Here is a 20943-nt window from a genome sequence, read left to right on the forward strand (position 1 = left end):
GTTCACAAGAAGTTTTGCTATTTTTTTTTTTTTTTTTAAAAAGGCATTTTCTGCATTAAAGAGGCAGACAAAACCCATAAAATAGCAGCAGAAATTCTTCATAATTATGATGTGTTATGACCACCATGGAAAAAAAAAAACAGCAGTAAAAACGCAAAGCGAATGGTCACGCTGCATGAAAAAAAAAAAGCATGCATCTCTAGTCAAAAACAAGAAAAAAAAAAAACGCAGCACGTGAATATTTTAGAAACCTATTAATATTCCCGTTTCTGTCAAATGCTGCCTTTTTTTCCTCCACATGAAAAACCGCAACAATAAATGCAACATGTGAACAAGTCCCTGGTCCAGTAGAGCAGCTCAGAATAAAGGGGTATTCCAAAGTGAACAGCCACTCCATCTTTAGTGCCCCCTATAGGCATGGAGTGGTGGCAGAGGACTATCCACCCGATGCCATCGTGGTTCTGCGGAGTATCCAGTGTCACTGGGCAGATATCAACACAGCTCTCCTTAATAATTTATTAGACGGGGGACATGTGATATTCATTATTGTTTTGGCTTTCTATATCTAAATGTTTATTTTTCAGTTTAGAGCGCTCGTGCTCTTTGATATTGGAAGGTAATTTTTTTTTTTCCCCAGCAGAATTGAAACCATGTGCCTATAACTCGAGTGAACGAATTACAGGGAGATGGAAACTGAGAAGGGTCTCGACACAATTCTGATCGTTAGCCGAAGATTGGCCTTGATTTCGGTAACAGCGTGCAGATTACGTTCTTAGGTAGAAAGAGGTTTAAAGACATTTTTCATGAATACAGCGCTGGTCTTTTAAGGAATCGTTGTCCCTTTATCAATTGTAGATATTTTTGTGACGACAGATTGCAAAATACAACAGAAAATCAACTTCATTCATGCTTCCATTGAAGCCTTCCAGTAAATGACAGAACCCTTAAAGAAAGCAGCCTGAAGACCCAACAGAGTCGTTGAGGTCCATCATGTAAAGGATCCTTCCCGGCCAAGAATCCCCTTATCCTGCTCAGTATTAGGAATTCCTAACGCTCACGTGAACATAGCCTTACACTGCAACATCATCACCGATATTTCTGCTGGGTTTTTAAAAGACACTTGCGAAACGCTGGTGTGACGAAAGTCAGAAAGTCACAAGGCAAAAGGGGCCGTGATTTGCTGCATGTCCATATGAGGAACACAATCATGTCAAATTATGAGTGGCACTCACTACTGTAAAATTATTTTGTGGTTTTTTATTCCAAAGTCATGTGGGAACACGGTGTGAAGACACACAAATTGGGCTAAACCTGTTTCGCCTCCAACTATGCTTCATCAGGCCCTCGAATAATAAAAGTTTGCTCTATAATTTTCACATATCCGTGGCAAGTACAGATGGCGGACATGATATATTTTTTTGTGATTACCAAACTTGCAAAAAAAAAAAAAAACGCAGCGATTTTGCCGCAAAGCACATATTGGAAACCCAACCATGGTCTTGTCGTACCTCCACTTAAAAACCGAAAAGTGTGGACTCAGTGTGTGTTTTCAAGAGTGCACTGCTTCTCTGCCTCCCAACTTGCCGGCGGACAGTGTACGCCTGATGACTGACATCCCGAACCATCAGCAGTGTCTGAACTGTGCGCTCTCACGCGCCGCAAGCCTCTGCAGCATCCATGGGTGCATGGGGACTGAAGTCATTCAGCTAGCTTCAGAGCAGCGCTCGCATGATCTATAGCAAACAGCTTGTAAGCACTGCACTCCTTGTGTAAGATATGCTGAAGAGGTGGCTGGTAACCTAGGCATCGAACAATACACTATAAAATTAAAAAAAAAAAAAAATCACTGTTCTTGAAAACGGGGATTTTTTTTTTTTTTTTTTTTAACAGAAGTTCACTTGCAAAGTCACTTGTTTTTACAACCATTTGGCAATTTTACCCATTTATGATGATGAGACAAACCCCTTTAAAACAAATTATAATCAATGGCGGTTGAGTAAAATCTTCCACTGCCCATCTGCCTAAATTAAACAGACAGAAGCTTTGGAAGCGCCGATCCGGGAAGCTGCTGGCAAGACGTGTGAATGGAAGGTGTTGATTTACAGGATTGTGATGTCATTTTGTGCAACATTTGTCATATTTCTTTTACATCTCAGCATTTTTTCCTTTGATGGTACAAATCCTGTATAAGATTATGGGTAAATAATCATCATATTATCAATGTGACGTGGAGATGTAGCTCTGCGTTCCCTCACTGCGCTCACTGCCCTGGTTATCAGCCTGTGGATTAGACATTGTTGGGAGCCATTTATCAACAGATTTATGACAGACATGGAGTTCTTTGAATAGGACGCAGTGATCCAGGACGTTATAGCAGCTCCACAAACAGCTGGAGACGGTATTCTTTTCTTTGTATACTTGTTAGCAGGTAATCGTTACGGGAACCCCAGATCTTTATAGGTCTAGTACCACGACTTGTTTCGCAATGTAACCTTCATCAGGAGCTCAGGCTAACATACTACTAATACCGGAAGAATAGAACAACCGCTCGTCTAGGTTTAAAATATTTATGTGGTCATAGCTCAAAGGGGTTTGAGTGGGAAAAAAAATAAAAGATACTTACATTCCCCCCTAATCTTTTCCGACTTCAGATCTGATGGTCTCAACAAGACCAGGCGTGACGTCATCGTGACCACCGTCACCATTATCCGGTCATGTCGTCATCATGACGTCTCCAGCTGTTTGTGGAGCTGACCGCTGCGGCAGGGTATTTTCCCACTAATTACTTACAAAATATAAAGCAAATTCCCTTCAAATGGGCTTCCCGGATACAGAAATACACCTGACCACCCGCTGCAGTTGGTTTAAAAATAAACAAAATGTACTTTACTCACCCCTCCCCAGGTCTCCACCACTGCTCCCAGTGTTTATTATTCTCTACCGGGCTGATGTCACACTGACAGCACTGAAGATAATGAATGAGCTCAGCGGTCCTACACAAGTCTCTGAGCTCACTGATTGGCTGCAAACACTGGAAGCACCGCTTGACACTCAGCATTGAACCAGGGGAGGGTGAGTAAAGCTGTTTGTTTTTTAAATTCAATGCAGTCGGAGGAAGAAAAAATTTTAAAACCAGAAAACTTCTCTAAGTTATAAATAATAAAAATTATACTGACAGTAACTCTAAGCCATTTTTTCTTGGCAGCACGCACCCTCACATAAACAAGGATGTGCTACTGACAATAATGAAGGTGCGTGCCAACAAGTGATTGCATTAACCATCATTTGGTCAGATACAGAGCCGATGATTGCGTTGGTAAATAGAGCTGAACACGTGCCGATTAGTGACGAGCGAACGTTCTCGGATAAGGTGTTATCTGAGCATGCTCGGGCGCTAACCAGGGCTGTGGAGTCGAGGAGTCGGTGCTCATTTTGGTGGAGTCGGAGTCGGTCTAAAATGGACCGACTCCTAAAATATATAATAAATTGGGTACAGTAATTCAATGCAGGATGTGCTGAATATTTTTTCCTAGGAATTTGGGAAAGTTATGAAATGTCCTATAAATGGCTGTTAAATTCCTGATCTAAGGCTACATTCACACACAGCGTTTTTCCTGCGTTTGAGGATACGTTTTTCAGCTGTAAAAGCCGATCAGCTTTTTAAAAAACTGCATCACCTGAAAGGTTTTTGAGCTCATAGATAATGTTTTCAATAGCAAAAGCAGATTAGAAATCTGCTCTATCCATTTATCCATATCTGTCTATCCATATCGTATCTGTACCAAAAAGAATTAAAACCGGGTAGTACACAGACTAACATTCCTTTTTTTTTTAGCACCAGTCAGGTACACCTCATAGCTGCCCAAAAAGACGCCCAGGACAGGCATTGCTCGTCTTCACAACACATCAACATCAATTGATAGTTGGAATAAATAGACTGCATTCATCACCACATCTTCTTAAGGTGCAGGGTTTATTTTCAACTGTAGGGGTGTGCAGTATGAGGTTCTGCGGAACAGTATGAGGTTCTGCCCCCCCCCCCAGGTTTGATCCTGGCCACGCCCATGGTGTGAATGTAGCCTGAGGATCTAGGCTTTGTCTTAGCTGAGATAATTCATAGTTATATATATACATACATATACATATACACACACACACACATATATATATATATATATATATATATATATATATATATATATATATATACACACACATACAGGACAGACCAAAAGTTTGGACACACCTCATTCAGAGTTTTCTTTATTTTCAGTACTCTGAAAATTGTAGATTCACTCTGAAGTCATCAAAACTATGCATTAACACATGTGGAATTATATAATTAACAAAAAAAGTGTGAAACAACTGAAAATACTGTATGTCTTACATTCTAGGTTCTTCAAAGTAGCCACCTTTTGCTTGATTACTGCTTTGCACACTCTTGGCATTCTCTTGATGAGCTTCAAGAGGTAGTCACCGGAAATGGTTTTCAATTCACAGGTGTGCCCTGTCAGGTTTAATAAGTGGGATTTCTTGCTTTATAAATGGGGTTGGGACCATCAGTTGTGTTGTGCAGAAGTCTGGTGGATACACAGCTGATAGTCCTACTGAATAGACTGTTAGAATTTGTATTATGGCAAGAAAAAAGCAGCTAAGAAAAACGAGTGGCTATCATTACTTTAAGAAATGAAGGTCAGTCAGTCCGAAAAATTGGGAAAACTTTGAAAGTGTCCCCAAGTGCAGTGGCAAAAACCATCAAGTGCTACAAAGAAACTGGCTCACATGAGGACCGCCCCAGGAAAGGAAGACCAAGAGTCACCTCTGCTGCAGAGGATAAGTTCATCCGAGTCACCAGCCTCAGAAATCACAGGTTAACAGCAGCTCAGAATAGAGACCAGGTCAATGCCACACAGAGTTCTAGCAGCAGACACATCTCTACAACAACTGTTAAGAGGAGACTTTGTGCAGCAGGCCTTCATGGTATAATAGCTGCTAGGAATCCACTGCTAAGGACAGGTAACAAGCAGAAGAGACTTGTTTGGGCTAAAGAACACAAGGAATGGACATTAGACTAGTGGAAATCTGTGCTTTGGTCTGATGAGTCCACATTTGAGATCTTTGGTTCCAACCACTGTGTCTTTGTGCGACGCAGAAAAGGTGAACGGATGGACTCTACATGCCTGGTTCCCACCATGAAGAATGGAGGAGGTGTGATGGTGTGGGGGTGCTTTGCTGGTGACACTGTTGGGGATTTATTCAAAATTGAAGGCATACTGAACCAGCATGGCTACCACAGCATCTTGCAGCGGCATGCTAGGTTTGCGTTTAGTTGGACCATCATTTATTTTTCAACAGGACAATGACCCGAAACACACCTCCAGGCTGTGTAAGGGCTATTTGACCAAGAAGGAGAGTGATGGGGTGCTACGCCAGATGACCTGGCCTCCACAGTCACCAGACCTGAACCCTATCGAGATGGTTTGGGGTGAGCTGGACCGCAGAATGAAAGCAAAAGGGCCAACAAGTGCTAAGCATCACTGGGAACTCCTTCAAGACTGTTGGAAGACCATTTCCAGTGATTACCTCTTGAAGCTCATCAAGAGAATGACAAAAGTATACAAAGCAGTAATCAAAGCAAAAGGTGGCTACTTTGAAGAACCTAGAATATAAGACATATTTTCAGCTGTTTCACACTTTTTTGTTAATTATATAATTCCACATGTGTTAATTCATAGTTTTGATTCCTTCAGAATGAATCTACAATTTTCATAGTCATGAAATAAAAGAAAACTCTTTGAATGAGAAGGTGTGTCCAAAATTTTGGTCTGTACTGTATATATGTAATCGATATTACATAGTGTATTATATATTTACAATTTATTACAGTTTTTTGTGTTCTAAAGTTGTATTCCAATAAATATATATTCTGTTCTATCTAAATATCTTGATTATTGGATCCAACAGAATCCCTCAATGTCTGTCTGCTATTTCATTTTTCTTCTCCGCTAGATTTCTAAAACTTAATATGGACAAAACAGAATAAATCATCTTTCACCCATCTCACGTGACCCCCCCCCCCCCCAACAGACCTATCCATTAAAGTAAATGGCTGCCCACTCTCTCCAGTCCCACAAGCTCGCTGCCTCGGAGTTATCCTTGACACTGATCTCTCCTTCAAACCACATATCCAAGCCCTTTCCGCTTCAACTCAAAAATATTTCACGGATCCGTACATTCCTCAACCAAGAATCTGCAAAAACCCTAGTCCATGCCCTCATCATCTCCCGCCTTGACAACTGCAACCTCCTGCTCTGTGGCCTCCCCTCTAACACTCTCGCACCCCTCCAATCTATTCTTAACTCTGCTGCCCGACTAATCCACCTGTCCCCCCCCTATTCGCTGGCCTCTCCCCTCTGTCAATCCCTGCACTGGCTCCCCATTACCCAAAGACTCCAGTTCAAAACCCTAACCATGACATACAAAGCCATCCACAACCTGAGTCCTCCATACATCTGTGACCTCGTCTCCCGGTACTTACCTGCACTAAACCTCCGATCCTCACAAGATCTCCTTCTGTACTCCCCTCTTATCTCCTCTTCCCACAATCGCATACAAGATTTCTCCCGCGCATCCCCTCTACTCTGGAACTCTCTACCACAACATATCAGACTCTCGCCTACCATGGAAACCTTCAAAAAGAACTTGAAGACCTACCTCTTCCGACAAGCCTACAACTTGCAGTAACCACCGATCCACCAAACCGCTGCACGACCAACTCTACCCTCGCCTACTGTATCCTCACCCATCCCGTTGTAGATTGTGAGCCCTCGCGGGCAGGGTCCTCTCTCATCCTGTACCAGTCGTGACTTGTGTTGTTTAAGATTACTGTACTTGTATGTATTATGTATACCACTCCTCACATGTAAGGCGCCATGGAATAAATGGCGCTATAATGATAAAAAATAATAATAATAATTGTATCATAAAAATGATTAAATGTCTGATGTTCACATTGTACTACAATAAATTTTTCACTTAAATATAAGCAATATGTGTGGGAGTCGGAGTTGGAGTCGGTGTAAGGGAAATTGAGGAGTCGGAGTCGCAGGTTTGGCATACCGACTCCACAGCCCTGGTGCTAACAGTTAATTCGGCATGCTTGATTAATATGTTTGAGTCCCTGCAGCTGCATGTCTCGTGGCTGTTTGACAGCAGCAACACATGTGGCTTACAAACAGGCAAACCTTGCTTGTGTCACATCTGTTGAACATCTGCAAGACATACAGCCGCGGAGACTTGAACATAATTTTCGAGCACGTCGAAGACACTGTTAACATAGGAGCATGCTCAGGTAACACCTCATCGGAGCACGTTCGCTCATCACTAGTGGTGATCGACTTGCTACATCCTTGGTTGTAGTTTAGTTCAGGCACTAAATCTGAGCTGGTAAACAGATGGTAACGCTGCATTTGAGCCATCCATAAAGTGACAGGAGGGTTTCCTACATTTCGTTAGGATATGATATAAATGTTGGATCGAGTCCATTGCCATACCCAGAAGAATCCCGGCCTGTATCAGGAGGATCCATCGCTCTTGCAAAACGCAGTATTCTTGGGAAGAAGGGACGCTGTGCATTACGGGGTACCAGAAGAAAACCCTATTCATGGAGGTGAACTCCGCGTACTGCGTATACACATAAACTGACATTACAGCAATATCAAGCTATGCCAATGCTGACCCAGCTCCTCCGCTCCAGATTTTTGTCTTTTTTACAATCACGGTAACTGTTTTATGTGAGTATGTAAAATCCACATTTCAGATAACCTATATTTATACACACTCGCATAACGAGGCATGGACATTTCCCTTTTCATCTTGAGCACTGCAGTGCCAATAAGATCTAACAGGGCTGAATGGATTCAATAGAAATCATTAGGCCTGCTGGCCCGTCTGCACAGATAATTACACTTTTGGCTACAAACATACAGTTTTATTTGCTGCAGGGAATTTGACATTTGTAGCCAAACGACTACATAAAAGCAGCACTGGTTTAACTCTCCAAGTGCAAGACCGTCCTTAATAATTCCTAGACCATTACTCTTCAGAACTGCGCCGGTAAGGTGGGATGGTGGTCGGGGGACCCCTATTCTGGATATAGGTGCTCCCATTAATTCTGCTGGAAGTTATTGGAAACAGTCAACATGCTTGATGTCAGACACTCCCCTAAAAGCTCGGCAGAACTAGTTAGTATTACTTATAGCAGGAGACTACAACGTAAATTACTAGACCGAGACTTGTGCGGCTATTGAATCACAAAAGAATGCTGGGGAATTTCAGCTCTAAAGATTACAGAGATGTAAACTCAGCTCTGGACCATAATGCAGAAAATTACAAAATGAGATGTATTACCGGTTAAATGGTTGTACAATGAAAAAAAGTTATCATTTATCCACAGGATAGGTGATAACCTACTGATCGGTGGGGGTCCGACAGCTGGAATGCGGGACATCCGACTACCACTCCATTCATTCTCTATGGGGCGGTCACAAAAAACTGAGGCAGTCCCATAGGGAATCCATAGGTAATGAATGGCATAGTGGTCAGTCGAGCACGACCACGACCACTGGTGGTCGAGCACGACCACTGCAGCTCTATCCTAACAAGACTAATAGTGTCCCCCATTCAGCAGCCGGACTCCCACTGATCAATAATTATCGCCTATCCTGTGAATAGCTGACAATTACCGAATTAAACATAAATGGTAACCAATGGCTGATGACTTGAGCTTTTTCCTTTTTTTAAAAAAAAAGGAGAGTAGTTCTCAGTTACTACATTGCACTACAGAAAGTAAAGCCAGCCTGTACTCACCTCCGGTGTCATGCCAGCACTGTTGGCGTCGGGTCTCTCATGATGTCATTTTGTCACATGAGTCCTGCACCCTATCAGTGACTTCATTCTTGTCAGAAACGGACATCTGGGAAAACGGAGAACTGCTGCAGCTCTCTGGATTCTTCTGGATGTCAGTTACGTCTGAAGTAAGTGAAGCCATTCGCGATTATCTGCAGGGCTCACGTGACCTAACATCACGAGTGCCTCACCCTCGGACTCTGATACCGCTGGAACAGAGCCAGCACCAGAGGCAAGTACAGGCTGTTTTTACTTTTATAGCAATTGAGAAGGGAGTTGTGGACAACCCCTTTAAACAAGAAACTATGGCAAATTGCTCATTGTCTCAAACACACATCTTACTGGAAACGGTGGACAATGTAGGGATAATGTGCCACTGCTCGGTGTCCATTCACATAAAAGAGCAGCACTATAAAGCGAGGTTTTCATCGAGTCCGCAAAGGCTCTCTGATCTGACCCTAGGCCGAATAAGTATTTTTTAACGGATAGCACATGGATGGCATATCTGGACCCGCAGCACCATTTCAATACATTCATTACATGTGTGAACTTGGTGTGTATCGGACCAAACTCTGACATGTCTCCGAGTATTTTATTTTTTGCAAACCTATAGTCTGCAAACAAAAACAGGCATGTAAACTGACCCATTCACTGCCATGTGAAATCATGTATCTTGGTATATAAATTCTACCTCATAGCAGTCCTTCCTCTGAATTATTTCCTAAATGTGCTTTATGTTTGGGAGCTTGGCGATCGCAGTGATCGTGTCTCAATAAGTGGTGAACAGCGGCCATCAGATGCTTCCATCACGGTCATCATTTAACATCCCCCAAATACAGACCACTGATAAAGCAGCGAAACGCTGCTGGGAGAGACAAACTAATAGGCAGGCGTTTCATCTGTAACCTGGTAGTTTGTGAAACCATGCCCTTGTGCTTTACAGAACAATACAGGACGCTGACAACTCACCACTTGTTTTTCTTGCGGATATAGTCTTTTTCCGAGAGGTTGACTAGGTAGATCATCGGCTTGGAGGTCAGGAATAAGTATTTATTTAGAACTTCAATCTAGAAGAAAAAAAGAAATTGAACAATGTAAGTATATATGTGAAGAAATCAAAGATCAGAAAAACTCTAAGACGTGTATAGAAGCTGCTGGAGTCTATACAGTGAAGGAAATAAGTATTTGATGCCTTGCTGATTTTGTAAATTTACCCACTGACAAAGACATGAACAGTCTATAATTTTAAGGGTAGGTTAATTTTAACATTGAGAGATAGAATATCAAAAATAAAATCCAGAAAATCACAATGTACAAATTTATTTGCATTTTGTAGTGAGAAATAAGTATTTGATCCCCTACCAACCATTAAGCGTTCTGGCTCCTACAGACCAGTTAGACGCTCCAAATCAACTCGTTACCTGCATTAAAGACATCTGTCTTACATAGTCACCTTTATAAAAGACTCCTGTCCACAGATTCAGTCAGACTCTAACCTCTACAACATGGGCAAGACCAAAGAGCTTTCTAAGGATGTCAGGAACAAAGTGTTTTAAGCAAAGATATCTGGCCATAGTGTTTAAAAAACGGAGATTAGACCTACCGGTAATGTTATTTCCAGGAGTCCATCCTGACAGCACCATGGAGGTTGTCCTTCCTTCATCCTCATAGGGACAGGAAATGCACGAGAGGTTAAAAGGTCCCCTCCCACTCCCACACTCCAGTGATTTTTCCAAATACCACGTCAGTATGGATGCAATTATTTATTGAGAATTTGTACAAGCATTTATTACAAATACAAATCTTAGGGAGGGAACTACCAGTGCTGTCAGGATGGACTCCAGGAAATAACATTACCGGTAGGTCTAATCTCAGATTTCCAAGATGTCCCTCCTGACAGCACCATGGAGAATACCAAAGTAGGAATTCATTAGGGTGGGACCACTGCTTGTAGCACTTTACGACCAAAGGTAGTCTGGCTAGCTGCTAACGTGTCCAATTTATAGTGTCTACAGAAAGTGTTTAGTGTAGACCAGGTGGCGGCCTTGCATATTTGCTCTACAGAGGCTCCCACCCTCTCTGCCCATGATGTTGCTATCGCCCTAGTGGAATGAGCTCTAAGCCTCTCTGGTATAGGTAATCCCTCGGCCTCGTATGCTGAGGAGATAGCTGACATTATCCACCCTGCTAGGCAGTGCGTAGATGCTCTTTTACCCTATTTCTACCCCCGTATTGGACAATCAATTTTGAGTCCTGTCACCACTCAAGTGGCCGCTAAGTAGCGTGTGACCGCTCGTCTGATATCCAATGAGCGAAAGAATCTTGCTTTATAGTTTTTCTGGGATGGGCAGAATGAGGGCAGGACTATCTCCTTGTTTAAATTCTGGGGAGATACTACCTTGGGGAGGAATCCTGGGTTTAGTTTTAGTATTATGCGGTCATCGAATATTTGAATGTATCTCTGATATCGGCTCGTATGGGGGTCTGCCTAGAGCGTTAAGTACCAGATTTAGGTCACACGGGGGAATTGTCTTCCTTAACGAGGGTCTCATTTTCTGGATGGCCTTTGTAAACGCGCAATCCATGGATGAGAGGCCAAGGAGAAATCAAAGAAAGTACTTAAAGCTGCTATCTGAACTTTCAATGTTCCTTGGACTCAGACCTTTATTAAATCCTGCCTCGGGGAAGTCAAGGATTTGAGGGATATCTGGACGAGATAGGTCTATTGGGGTACCACCACCTTCTGAGCAGAACTTCCTCCAAATCTTATGATAGATTGCACTCGTAACGGGCTTACAGCTGGCCTGCATCGTTGAGATCACTTGGTCAGAAAGGCCTCTGGATTTTAGGATCTCCCTCTCAGGATCCATGCTGCTAACTGTAGGTTCTCTGGATTTGGGTGCAGAACTGGGCCTTGGGAAAGGTCTTCTGCCCTTGGTAGATGGAACGGCCCCTCCTGAGCCATCTTTTCTAGGAGGGGGAACCAACTTTGCCTGGGCCAGAAGAGTACCACTAGCATCACCCATGCTCCTTCCTCCTGGATCTTCCTAAGAACGCTCAGTATTATAGCAATGGGGGGAAACCCGTATAGCAGTCCCCTTCCCATCTCTGACTCCAGGCGTCGACCCCCTCTGGATGGTCCGCTGGATTAAGGGAGAAGAATCTCTGTAGCTTGGTGTTCTTCTTTGTCATGAAGAGGTCCAGCTGGGGGGTTCCCCACCGATGGCACAAGTCTATGAATATCTTCTCTTCCAATTCCCACTCGGTGGCTCGGACGTCTTGTCTGCTCAGATAGTTTCCTATGTTGTTCCTGGAACCTTCTTGGTGTACCGCTGATATGGAGCAAACATTGTTCTCCGCCCAGGTGAAGATGCGGGCTACTAGGTCCTGAAGCTTTCTTTGTCTTGGGCCCCCCTGATGGCGTAGGAAAGGTACTGTGATCATGTTGTCTGACATGACTTTGTATGTTGGTCCTGTAGACTCGACCTGCTTCGTTTTGGTGTCTCCCAAATTGCTCGTAGTTCTCTGTAGTTTCAGGACTGTGAACTGATGTTTCCGGGCCATGTTCCTTGAAGGTACCTTCCTTCCACGTGGGCACCTCATCCTTCCCTGCTGGTGTCCGTGACGATAGTCACACATGGTGACAGGATCCAAGGCACCCCCTGGCTGATGTTTTTGTGACTGATCCACCATTTTAGAGATGATTTTAAGGCTGGGGACGGCCGAATCTCTTGTCCAGAGAGGTCTGCCGTCTGTCCCATTTTGCCAGGATTTCCCTTTGTAGGCTTCTTGTGTGAGTCTGGCTCCGCATTACGCAGTGTATGCATGCAGTCAGGGTACCTAGGATCTTCATTGCAGCTCTTATGGATATTCGATCTCGCCATAGCTGACTAACTTTGTTCATGATGGGTTTCTTTTCCACTTCCAGTAAAAACGAGATTCTTCTTTTGGAATCTAACATGACTCCCAGGAATTTTCTCCCGGGTACCGGGCTGCAGGTCTGACTTGTTTTTGTTCAGGATCCAACCTATGTTTTCGGGCGTGGCAATTACCGAGTCTAGCTTTTTTTTTTTTTTAAACTCCGATGTTGAATGCGATATCACGAGGAAGTTGTCCAAGTACGGCACGATGATTATGCTGTTCTGTCTTAAGTGTGCCACAGTCTCGGCGACCAGCTTCGTAAAACCCGGGGTGCTCAAGCTAGGCCGAAAGGAAGAGCCTGAACTGAAAATGGTAATACCCTCTTCCTATTTTTAGTGCAAACCGCAGGAACTTCTGAGAGTGAGGGTGGATGGGAACGTGATAGTATGCACTTTTTTAGATCTATTGTGCACATTCCGGAGTTCCGATCTATCAGCGGGATGGTGGTTTTTAAGGACTCCATTCGGAATCTTTTGTATCGGATCCATTGGTTTAGTGGTTTTAAATTTATAATGGTCCAACTCTCCCCCAACGTTTTTTTTTTACTGTGAAGAGAGTTTAATAGTGGCCCTGACCGCTCTCTGTTTCTGGAACCAGAACCACTACTTCTGACATTAGCAGGTCTTTTACATCTGCCCATATAGGGTCTATAAGGGATTTTGACTGGGGATTTGTAACTACAAACCGTGCTGGGGTTTTTTTTGTGAATTCGAGGGTAAAGCCCTTGGAGACCGCATTGAGTGAGAAGGGGGGCCCTACTTTTTCCCCCCTTCGGGTATTCCCAGTGAGTTGATCTACCTTTCCCTCTATATTCCTGCCTTTGGTAAGGACGGGACCTCTGAAAGGGAAAATATCTTTTTGTTTGTTCCTCGGGAAACCCTTTTTTCTCCAGTATTTTATCTAAGGCCGGCCCGAATACCTTCCCACCGGAGAAGGGTATGGTACATAACTTATTTTTCGACTGGTAATCCCCTGACCAGGTCTTCATCCCTATGGCTTGACAAGCCACATTGGATAAAGAATTATTACTGGCCGCAAATCGCACGGATCCAGCTGAAGCGTCCTACAGCGATCCGGATGCAATCCTCAACAGGGGAAGGCCCCCTAAGATATCACCTCTAGGGGTTTTCCCTTTTAATTGGTGCTCTAACTGGTCGATAAGTAGAAGCATGGCTCTGGCGCCGATGTGGCGGCTATGTTTGTCTTCATAACTGCCGCAGAGGCCTCCCAAGCCCTCTGGCCTTCTTGTCCATGGATTCCTTGAGGCTAGAGGAATCTTCAAAGGGAATTGAAATCTTCCTTGACATCCTGGCCACTGGGGCATCGATCTTAGGAACTTCATCCCAAGTGTTAATGCCCTTCGAAGCTTAAAGTCTCGAGGAACGACGAGCCGCTTCTCAGAGTCCTCCCATTCCTCTAAAATCATTGCACGTATATGGTCATTAACATGGAAGACTTGGCAAATCCTAGCTCTTAGGCCACCAAACATCTCATCCTGAACGGACTGAGTATTTGGGGCTTCCTCAACCTGCATAGTGCTTCTCACAGCGCTAAGAAGCTCGTCTGTGTTTTCTGAGGAGAAGAGGCATCTTTTCCACATTTCAGGGGGGTTCTGAGGTGATCTCGCCCTCCTCCTCCGAGTCCATACATAGCGACTGGGTGTCTTCGTCTGATGACTGACTGGACTCCCATCCCTGTCAATTTGCCCGCTGGTCTCCCATACTGGTCCCGGCCCGGCCTCAAGCTGCTTAGCGGCTGACACCTGACGAGAGCAGTCACGCTCAGCCTAGAAGGGCCGGTGGCCTGGGGCTGGCTGGAAGACTGAGTAGGTAGCAGTCCTGAGACGGAGGCCTGGCCCTCCTCTCTGACTATTGTGCGTATCTCAGCAAGGAAAGAGGCCTGTTCACCTCTGATGATCCTAAGGGTGCACTCTTCACCTAGGGGTTTTTTCCACGACCCCGGTAGTTTGCTGGCACAGATGGGGCTTTTAACTGGATCTGCCCGATGTCCTGGAGGCTGATGCTGCAGGAGTCGGTGCCGCCTTTTGCTAACAAAGCGAAGGAGTCTTCTTGGTTAAAGCTCCTGTCTTTGTTACCTCACGTCCATCGTGCCCACTACTTACATACATTGGTGGTGGTTCAGGGTGATCGCTTGGCGGTGCGGTAGTCTTGTATCCGACCCGCCCCGCCACTTCATCCTACCCTGCATTGAGTGGGTCGATTGATCCTCATGCCGTCTGCTGCCGCTCCGTTTCCACGCTGTGACGCAACTGGAAGTCATCATCTGGCGCCCGGAAGTGATGCGGCCTCAGCCCTAAGGATGATGCGGCGTGCGACGGCAAGAGCCGAGAGCCCCGCTGAGGGGAAGCGGCTCCGAGTCCCTTGCCTGAACTTAAGACGGTGCTGGGATGTGGGATTTATGAGCTGCAACTGTATATTCTGCTGTTTATCACATATGTCCTGGACATGGTGACATATAATTGGTATCACTGATGTTGTGTTTATTTGAGAAGGCTAAAAGAATTGTTTAATTTTCTGTTTTATGAACCATGAGTTCTCATTTTTTGAGTTTACTTGTGTTTTGTTGTATTTTATCCTTAAAGGTTGTCCACTACTTTAACATTGATGGCCTATCCTTAGGATAGGTCATCAATGTCTGTTCAGCCGGGGTCCGAAATCCACCACCCCGCTCCGACCTGCTGCTGCTGCGTTTTACAGTACCAGCAAGCTATGAGATTTCAGAAATATCATGCACTCACATTGGTTTTATTTTCCGAACTGTTTTTGAAAACTGCAGCGCGCTTTTGCAAACTGCAGAATGTCACCTCTTTCAGCGTTTTTTTCCCCAGAGTTTTTGCAGCATTTTTTCACCCATAGGAAACAATGTGTAAGTGCAAAAACCTAAGGAAGTTAAATCATGCTTTTTTTGTGACACTAAAAATTATCAACATGCACAACAAACATCAAGGTTACTTACCTGTAGCCATTTTTTCCGGAACCCATGACAGCACACCTGAGAGGGGGATCTACCCAGCCAGGACAGGAAACCTACTGAAATAAAAGGGCAGTGCCTCTCCCTCGTTTCAGTTGGGTTACAGAGCATGAGAGGCCCTTCGGTTAATTTACACGGAAAACCAACACCACACTATATCAACAAAAAACATCCAAACTATAGTGCACACTCAAGAGGTGAGAAGGAGGGGGGATATATGGGTGCTGTCATGGGTTTCAGAAAAAATGACTACTGGTAAGTAACCTTGGTGATTTGCCTTCACCAATGACAGCACACCTGAGAGATTTTTTGAGAAATGAAAACACCTTATGGAGGGACCAACGCTTGCAGCACCCTTCTACCAAAGGTTAGGTCAGCCGAGGAGGACAGATTCAGTCTGTAGTGCTTAAAAAGGTAGATGGTGAGAACCAGGTAGCGGCCTTACAGATATGATCAATGGATATCTCCGCCTTTTCTGACCAGGAAGTAGCCACAGCTCTGGTGGAGTGAGCCTTGATGCCATCAGGAACCGGAGTGCCACTCGCAGAGTAGGATAAGCTAATGGCCTTTCTGATCCATCTGGCAATGGTACCCTTAGATACCCCGAAACCCTTTCTGCTACCCTGGAAGGCTATGAATAGGGACTGATCTAAAGTATAGAATTTTTCCTCTTGTGGATTTTTAGGGTTATCACAGAACAAGGGTAAGGTGATCTCCTGGCTCCTTTGGAATTTAGGAACTACTTTAGGGAGCTAAGTCGGATCTGGTCTTAGAACAACCCTGTCCTCAAACACTTGCGTGTATGGGGGACATATAGACAGGGCTTGTATGTCACTTATCCTACGGGCCTGATGTTAAGGCCACTAGCAACACAGTTTTAAGCGTGAGGAATTTCGCCGATAACTCCTCTAAGGCCTCGATTGGTTCCCTAGTTAGCGACTCTAAAACTAAGTTCAGGTCCCATGGAGGAATTTTCGGATCTATAAGTGGTCTAGATCTACTACAGGATTTAATAAATCAGGACACCCATCTATTGGATGCTAGGTTGCAATTATACAAGGCACCCAAGGCCGACACCTGTACCTTGAGAGTATTAGTTGCTAACCCTAGTTGCAAACCCGACTGCAGAAATTCTAGAATAGCCCCTACCGGAGCTTCATCCCCCAAGGGCTGACCTAAAAATTCCAGGAATTTCTTCCATGTTCTACCATAGATCTTTGATGTATTCAGCTTTCTACTTTTCAACAGGGTGGAGACTAGCCCTGGTGATAATCCCTGCCGACTCAGTAACGCCCTCTCAAATTCGATGCTGCCAGATGGAAGCCCTTCACTTGAGAGTGGCACACTGGTCCCTGAGTAAATAGGTCTGGGATCTCTGGTAGAATCCATGGAGGGGTAACAGAGCCTCCCCCCTACCTCTGACCTGAAGACATTGGGGGGGGGGGCTTTTTGATTATTTAGAGCGTCCCTTGAACATATATCCAGACCCCTTCCTATCTTTGAAGTCCCAGCTCTTTCTCCAGGGGGATGACCCCTATTAAATTTTCTCCTCCAAAAGGAAGGATTCCTAGAGACTTTAACCCAACACTCCCGAGTCCTTTTCCTCAAAGGGGTATCTCCTTTTGGAGGATGAGGGCAGGCTCCCAGACCTCTCCAGTTTCTTCCACACCTCGTCTATGAGCACCTTTAACCTAGTGTTAACTTGAAAGGTGCACTTCCTTTTCTCCTCCAGGCCCCCAAACATAACATCCTCTAAGGATTTAGGTGTTTTTTCCTCCTTTAGGCCCATTGTTGATCTGACTGCCCTAACCAGTCTATTCGTGTCCTCGGCCGGAAAGCAAGGTCGGCCACCTACATCACTGTCCGAGGAGGAGTAGGAGGATGTGGAGGACGACAGAGTTTCCACATGATATTGCCCAACGGGTTGAATGGCCTCTGAATCTGTGACAAGTGGAGCGCTCTTGCTTCCCTTTCTCAATGCTGACTTTAGGGAATCTTGCACCTCCGCCCTGATTATGTCCCTAAGGCTCGTGACGAAGTCGGGGGTCTCTTCCTGTATCGTTTTCTGCATGCAGTCAGAACAGAGATCCTTCTGCCACTGAATGGCCAGTGGAGTTTTACAAAGGGCAAACTCTTTATTCTTTGTCTTTGCGCTAGCCTTCCTAGGCTCCTAGTGATTAAGAAGAAAATGACTCCTTTAACAATAAAGGTGAGATTCTCGTAGCTCAATCACCACTCGCTGTCAAATCAAGGGTACCGGATTCAGAGGCTGATCTGGGGTATGAACAACGTCCCTCCTGGATACCGAGGAGTCCCGCGACCACTGGTCGAGAAGGCTGCCACTCCTGCCACTCGAGCGGCTGCTCTTCTTAGTGCGTCCAAGCTGGTGACCGGGCATAGACACTGGTGAATGCTCCTGCTGCTGTAAGGGCTGCTGTCCACTGGGATCTTCCATAATGGGGAGCTTCGGACAAGAGCGCCTCTTCTGTGGTCATCCCTCTTTATAAGAGGGATCCACTGAGCTTCCCGCCTCATTTGGTGACCAATCAATGCCCCTCCAGCCGCCCGGCCGGGACGCGCCCAGCATTCACGCGCCCGGGAGTTGGACCAGGAGACAACTAATGGCCCCTTTACATATAGTGATGCACCAGCGATCCCGACAACAATACGACCCGGTCAGGATCGATGGAGCATCGCTAAATGGTCGCTAGTAAGCTACCACACAGGCAGATCTCACAGCGACATAGCAGTGATACAGCAGTCGTTACTTACCTTTCAGACGCGGCGATCCTGACGTCCTCCCGTCCGCGTACACGCGTCGCTCGTCGGCACCAGCAGAAAGTCCAGCAGGAAGCGCCCGATGAGAAATGGAGCTGCGCGATCAACGACAGACAGCAGGGGAGCCGGTCGGAGGCAAGTATCACACATAGCGATATCGCTGCTGCGTCACCAAATCGGTAATGCTTTAGCGATATTGCTAGCGATATCGCTATGTGTAAAACCCCCTTTAGTCCTTTAGTGATAATTTCCTGCTGTTAAAACACTGTTTGCATTAAGATATCAAAACACAGGTTAGTAAGTGACATCACTGGAATCAGGCTCTTGGTCTTTACATCATGCTACTCTCAGATTACATAACAAAAACCTGCTGATATTTTCCATTTACAACCATCACAATGGCTCACACTGATGAATCTGACGTATTTTAAAATTGTTCAGGGTAACTTTACACCATCTATTAGTTGGCTTGCTTTCTGCCAGAAACTTGCACCAAAAGTCAGGAGTATTTTTGGCCACTCTATCTGGCGAAAAAACACTTGTTAGACAAGGCACAGAAAAGTAAACTATTCATTATTGCATTAGTGCCTTTTCAGCTGATTCATGATGATGACTATTTACAAAAAATTGCACAAGTTTTGAGGACATGTACTCAAATCCTTTGCTAGAGTGATTTTATATTCATCTGAATTTTTCTGTGCAAATTTTTAAATCATTGTAGCGAAACGTGATTTTTTTTTGCACAAAAATAAAGAGCATTTTCTTTTTCTTCAGAAAATTCATGAACGACGTGCATTTGAATTTGGTACAAAAACCATCAACCAATACAGTACAATAAAAAAAATGAAAGAGCCCTCTGGCTGTCTCAGTCCATCCCGCGGACCTAGACAGCTGTGGGGCTGGAAACTTGAGGTCCGTGGGCCGCACCATGCCCTCTTGCCCGCTGTCTCCCGCCCGCAGTCAGCATTGGTGGTGGAGGTGCCTCCGGCCACTTTCTCCACTAATCAGCGTGTGAAACAGCTGACGAGATTACGTCATCTCATCGCTTCAGCTGTGTACCGCCAGAGAGTCAGGACACCAGAAGCTGGGCACCTGGGAATGGGACTGAGGTGAGTATGTGGTGTTCTTTATTTTTTTTTTCTATTCATGTGTATGAACATGAGGATTCTATGGGGGTGACAGACAGAACATGGGGATTCTAGGGGGGTGACAGCACATGGGGATTCTATGGGGCTGTCGAGCAGAACATGGGGATGCCATGGGGGTGACATGCTGCACACGGGGAGGCCGTGGGGGTGACATGCTGCACACGGTGAGGCCATGGGGGTGACATGCTGCACACGGTGAGGCTATGGGGGTGACATGCTGCACACGGTGAGGCTATGGGGGTGACATGCTGCACACGGTGAGGCTATGGGGGTGACATGCTGCACACGGTGAGGCTATGGGGGTGACATGCTGCACACGGTGAGGCTATGGGGGTGACATGCTGCACACGGTGAGGCTATGGGGGTGACATGCTGCACACGGTGAGGCTATGGGGGTGACATGCTGCACACGGTGAGGCTATGGGGGTGACATGCTGCACACGGTGAGGCTATGGGGGTGACATGCTGCACACGGTGAGGCTATGGGGGTGACATGCTGCACACGGTGAGGCTATGGGGGTGACATGCTGCACATGGTGAGGCTATGGGGGTGACATGCTGCACATGGTGAGGCTATGGGGGTGACATGCTGCACATGGTGAGGCTATGGGGGTGACATGCTGCACATGGTGAGGCTATGGGGGTGACATGCTGCACATGGTGAGGCTATGGGGGTGACATGCTGCACATGGTGAGGCTATGGGGGTGACATGCTGCACATGGGGAGGCTATGGGGGTGACATGCTGCACATGGGGAGGCTATGGGGGTGACATGCTGCACATGGTGAGGCTGTGTGGGGCTCATGCTGTATATGGGGAGGCTGTGCGAGGCTCATGCTGTATATGGGGAGGCTGTATATAAGGGGCTGTGGGGGGTTCATACGGTATACAGAAGATGCTGTATTTGGGTTCAAAGATATATAGGGGGGTGTCAGCATACTTAATTCTGCTCAATATTAAGTGTTAGAATTAATATTAATAAATATTGAATAGAATTATTTTCGGACTATTGGTTCGGCCCTCCACAACAGTCACGGTCTCTCATGTGGCCCCTCGGGAAAATTAATTGCCCAGCCCTGATTTAGCATAATAAAAAAATCAAAAATGAAAAAAAAAAAAAAAATACATATACATATATATATATATACATATATACATATATATATATATATATATATATATATATATATATATATAT

At 45.2% G+C, this 20943-nt stretch overlaps 1 protein-coding gene across 4 annotated transcripts in view; it reads right to left on the reverse strand.

Moving 5' to 3' along the window:
• Positions 1-20943, reverse strand: part of OLA1 (Obg like ATPase 1) — a 245157-nt gene that overhangs the window by 88647 nt on the left and 135567 nt on the right. For all 4 annotated transcript variants that reach the window (XM_073545915.1, XM_073545916.1, XM_073545918.1 and 1 more), the window contains one exon: positions 9877-9974. In XM_073545915.1, the coding sequence (XP_073402016.1) occupies positions 9877-9974 (98 nt within the window). The remainder of the gene's footprint in view (positions 1-9876; positions 9975-20943) is intronic.

The sequence above is a fragment of the Dendrobates tinctorius genome, unplaced genomic scaffold (assembly GCF_039654945.1).
Source record: "Dendrobates tinctorius isolate UK_male_01 unplaced genomic scaffold, ASM3965494v1 ptg000143l, whole genome shotgun sequence".
NCBI classification, from domain to species: domain Eukaryota; kingdom Metazoa; phylum Chordata; class Amphibia; order Anura; family Dendrobatidae; genus Dendrobates; species Dendrobates tinctorius.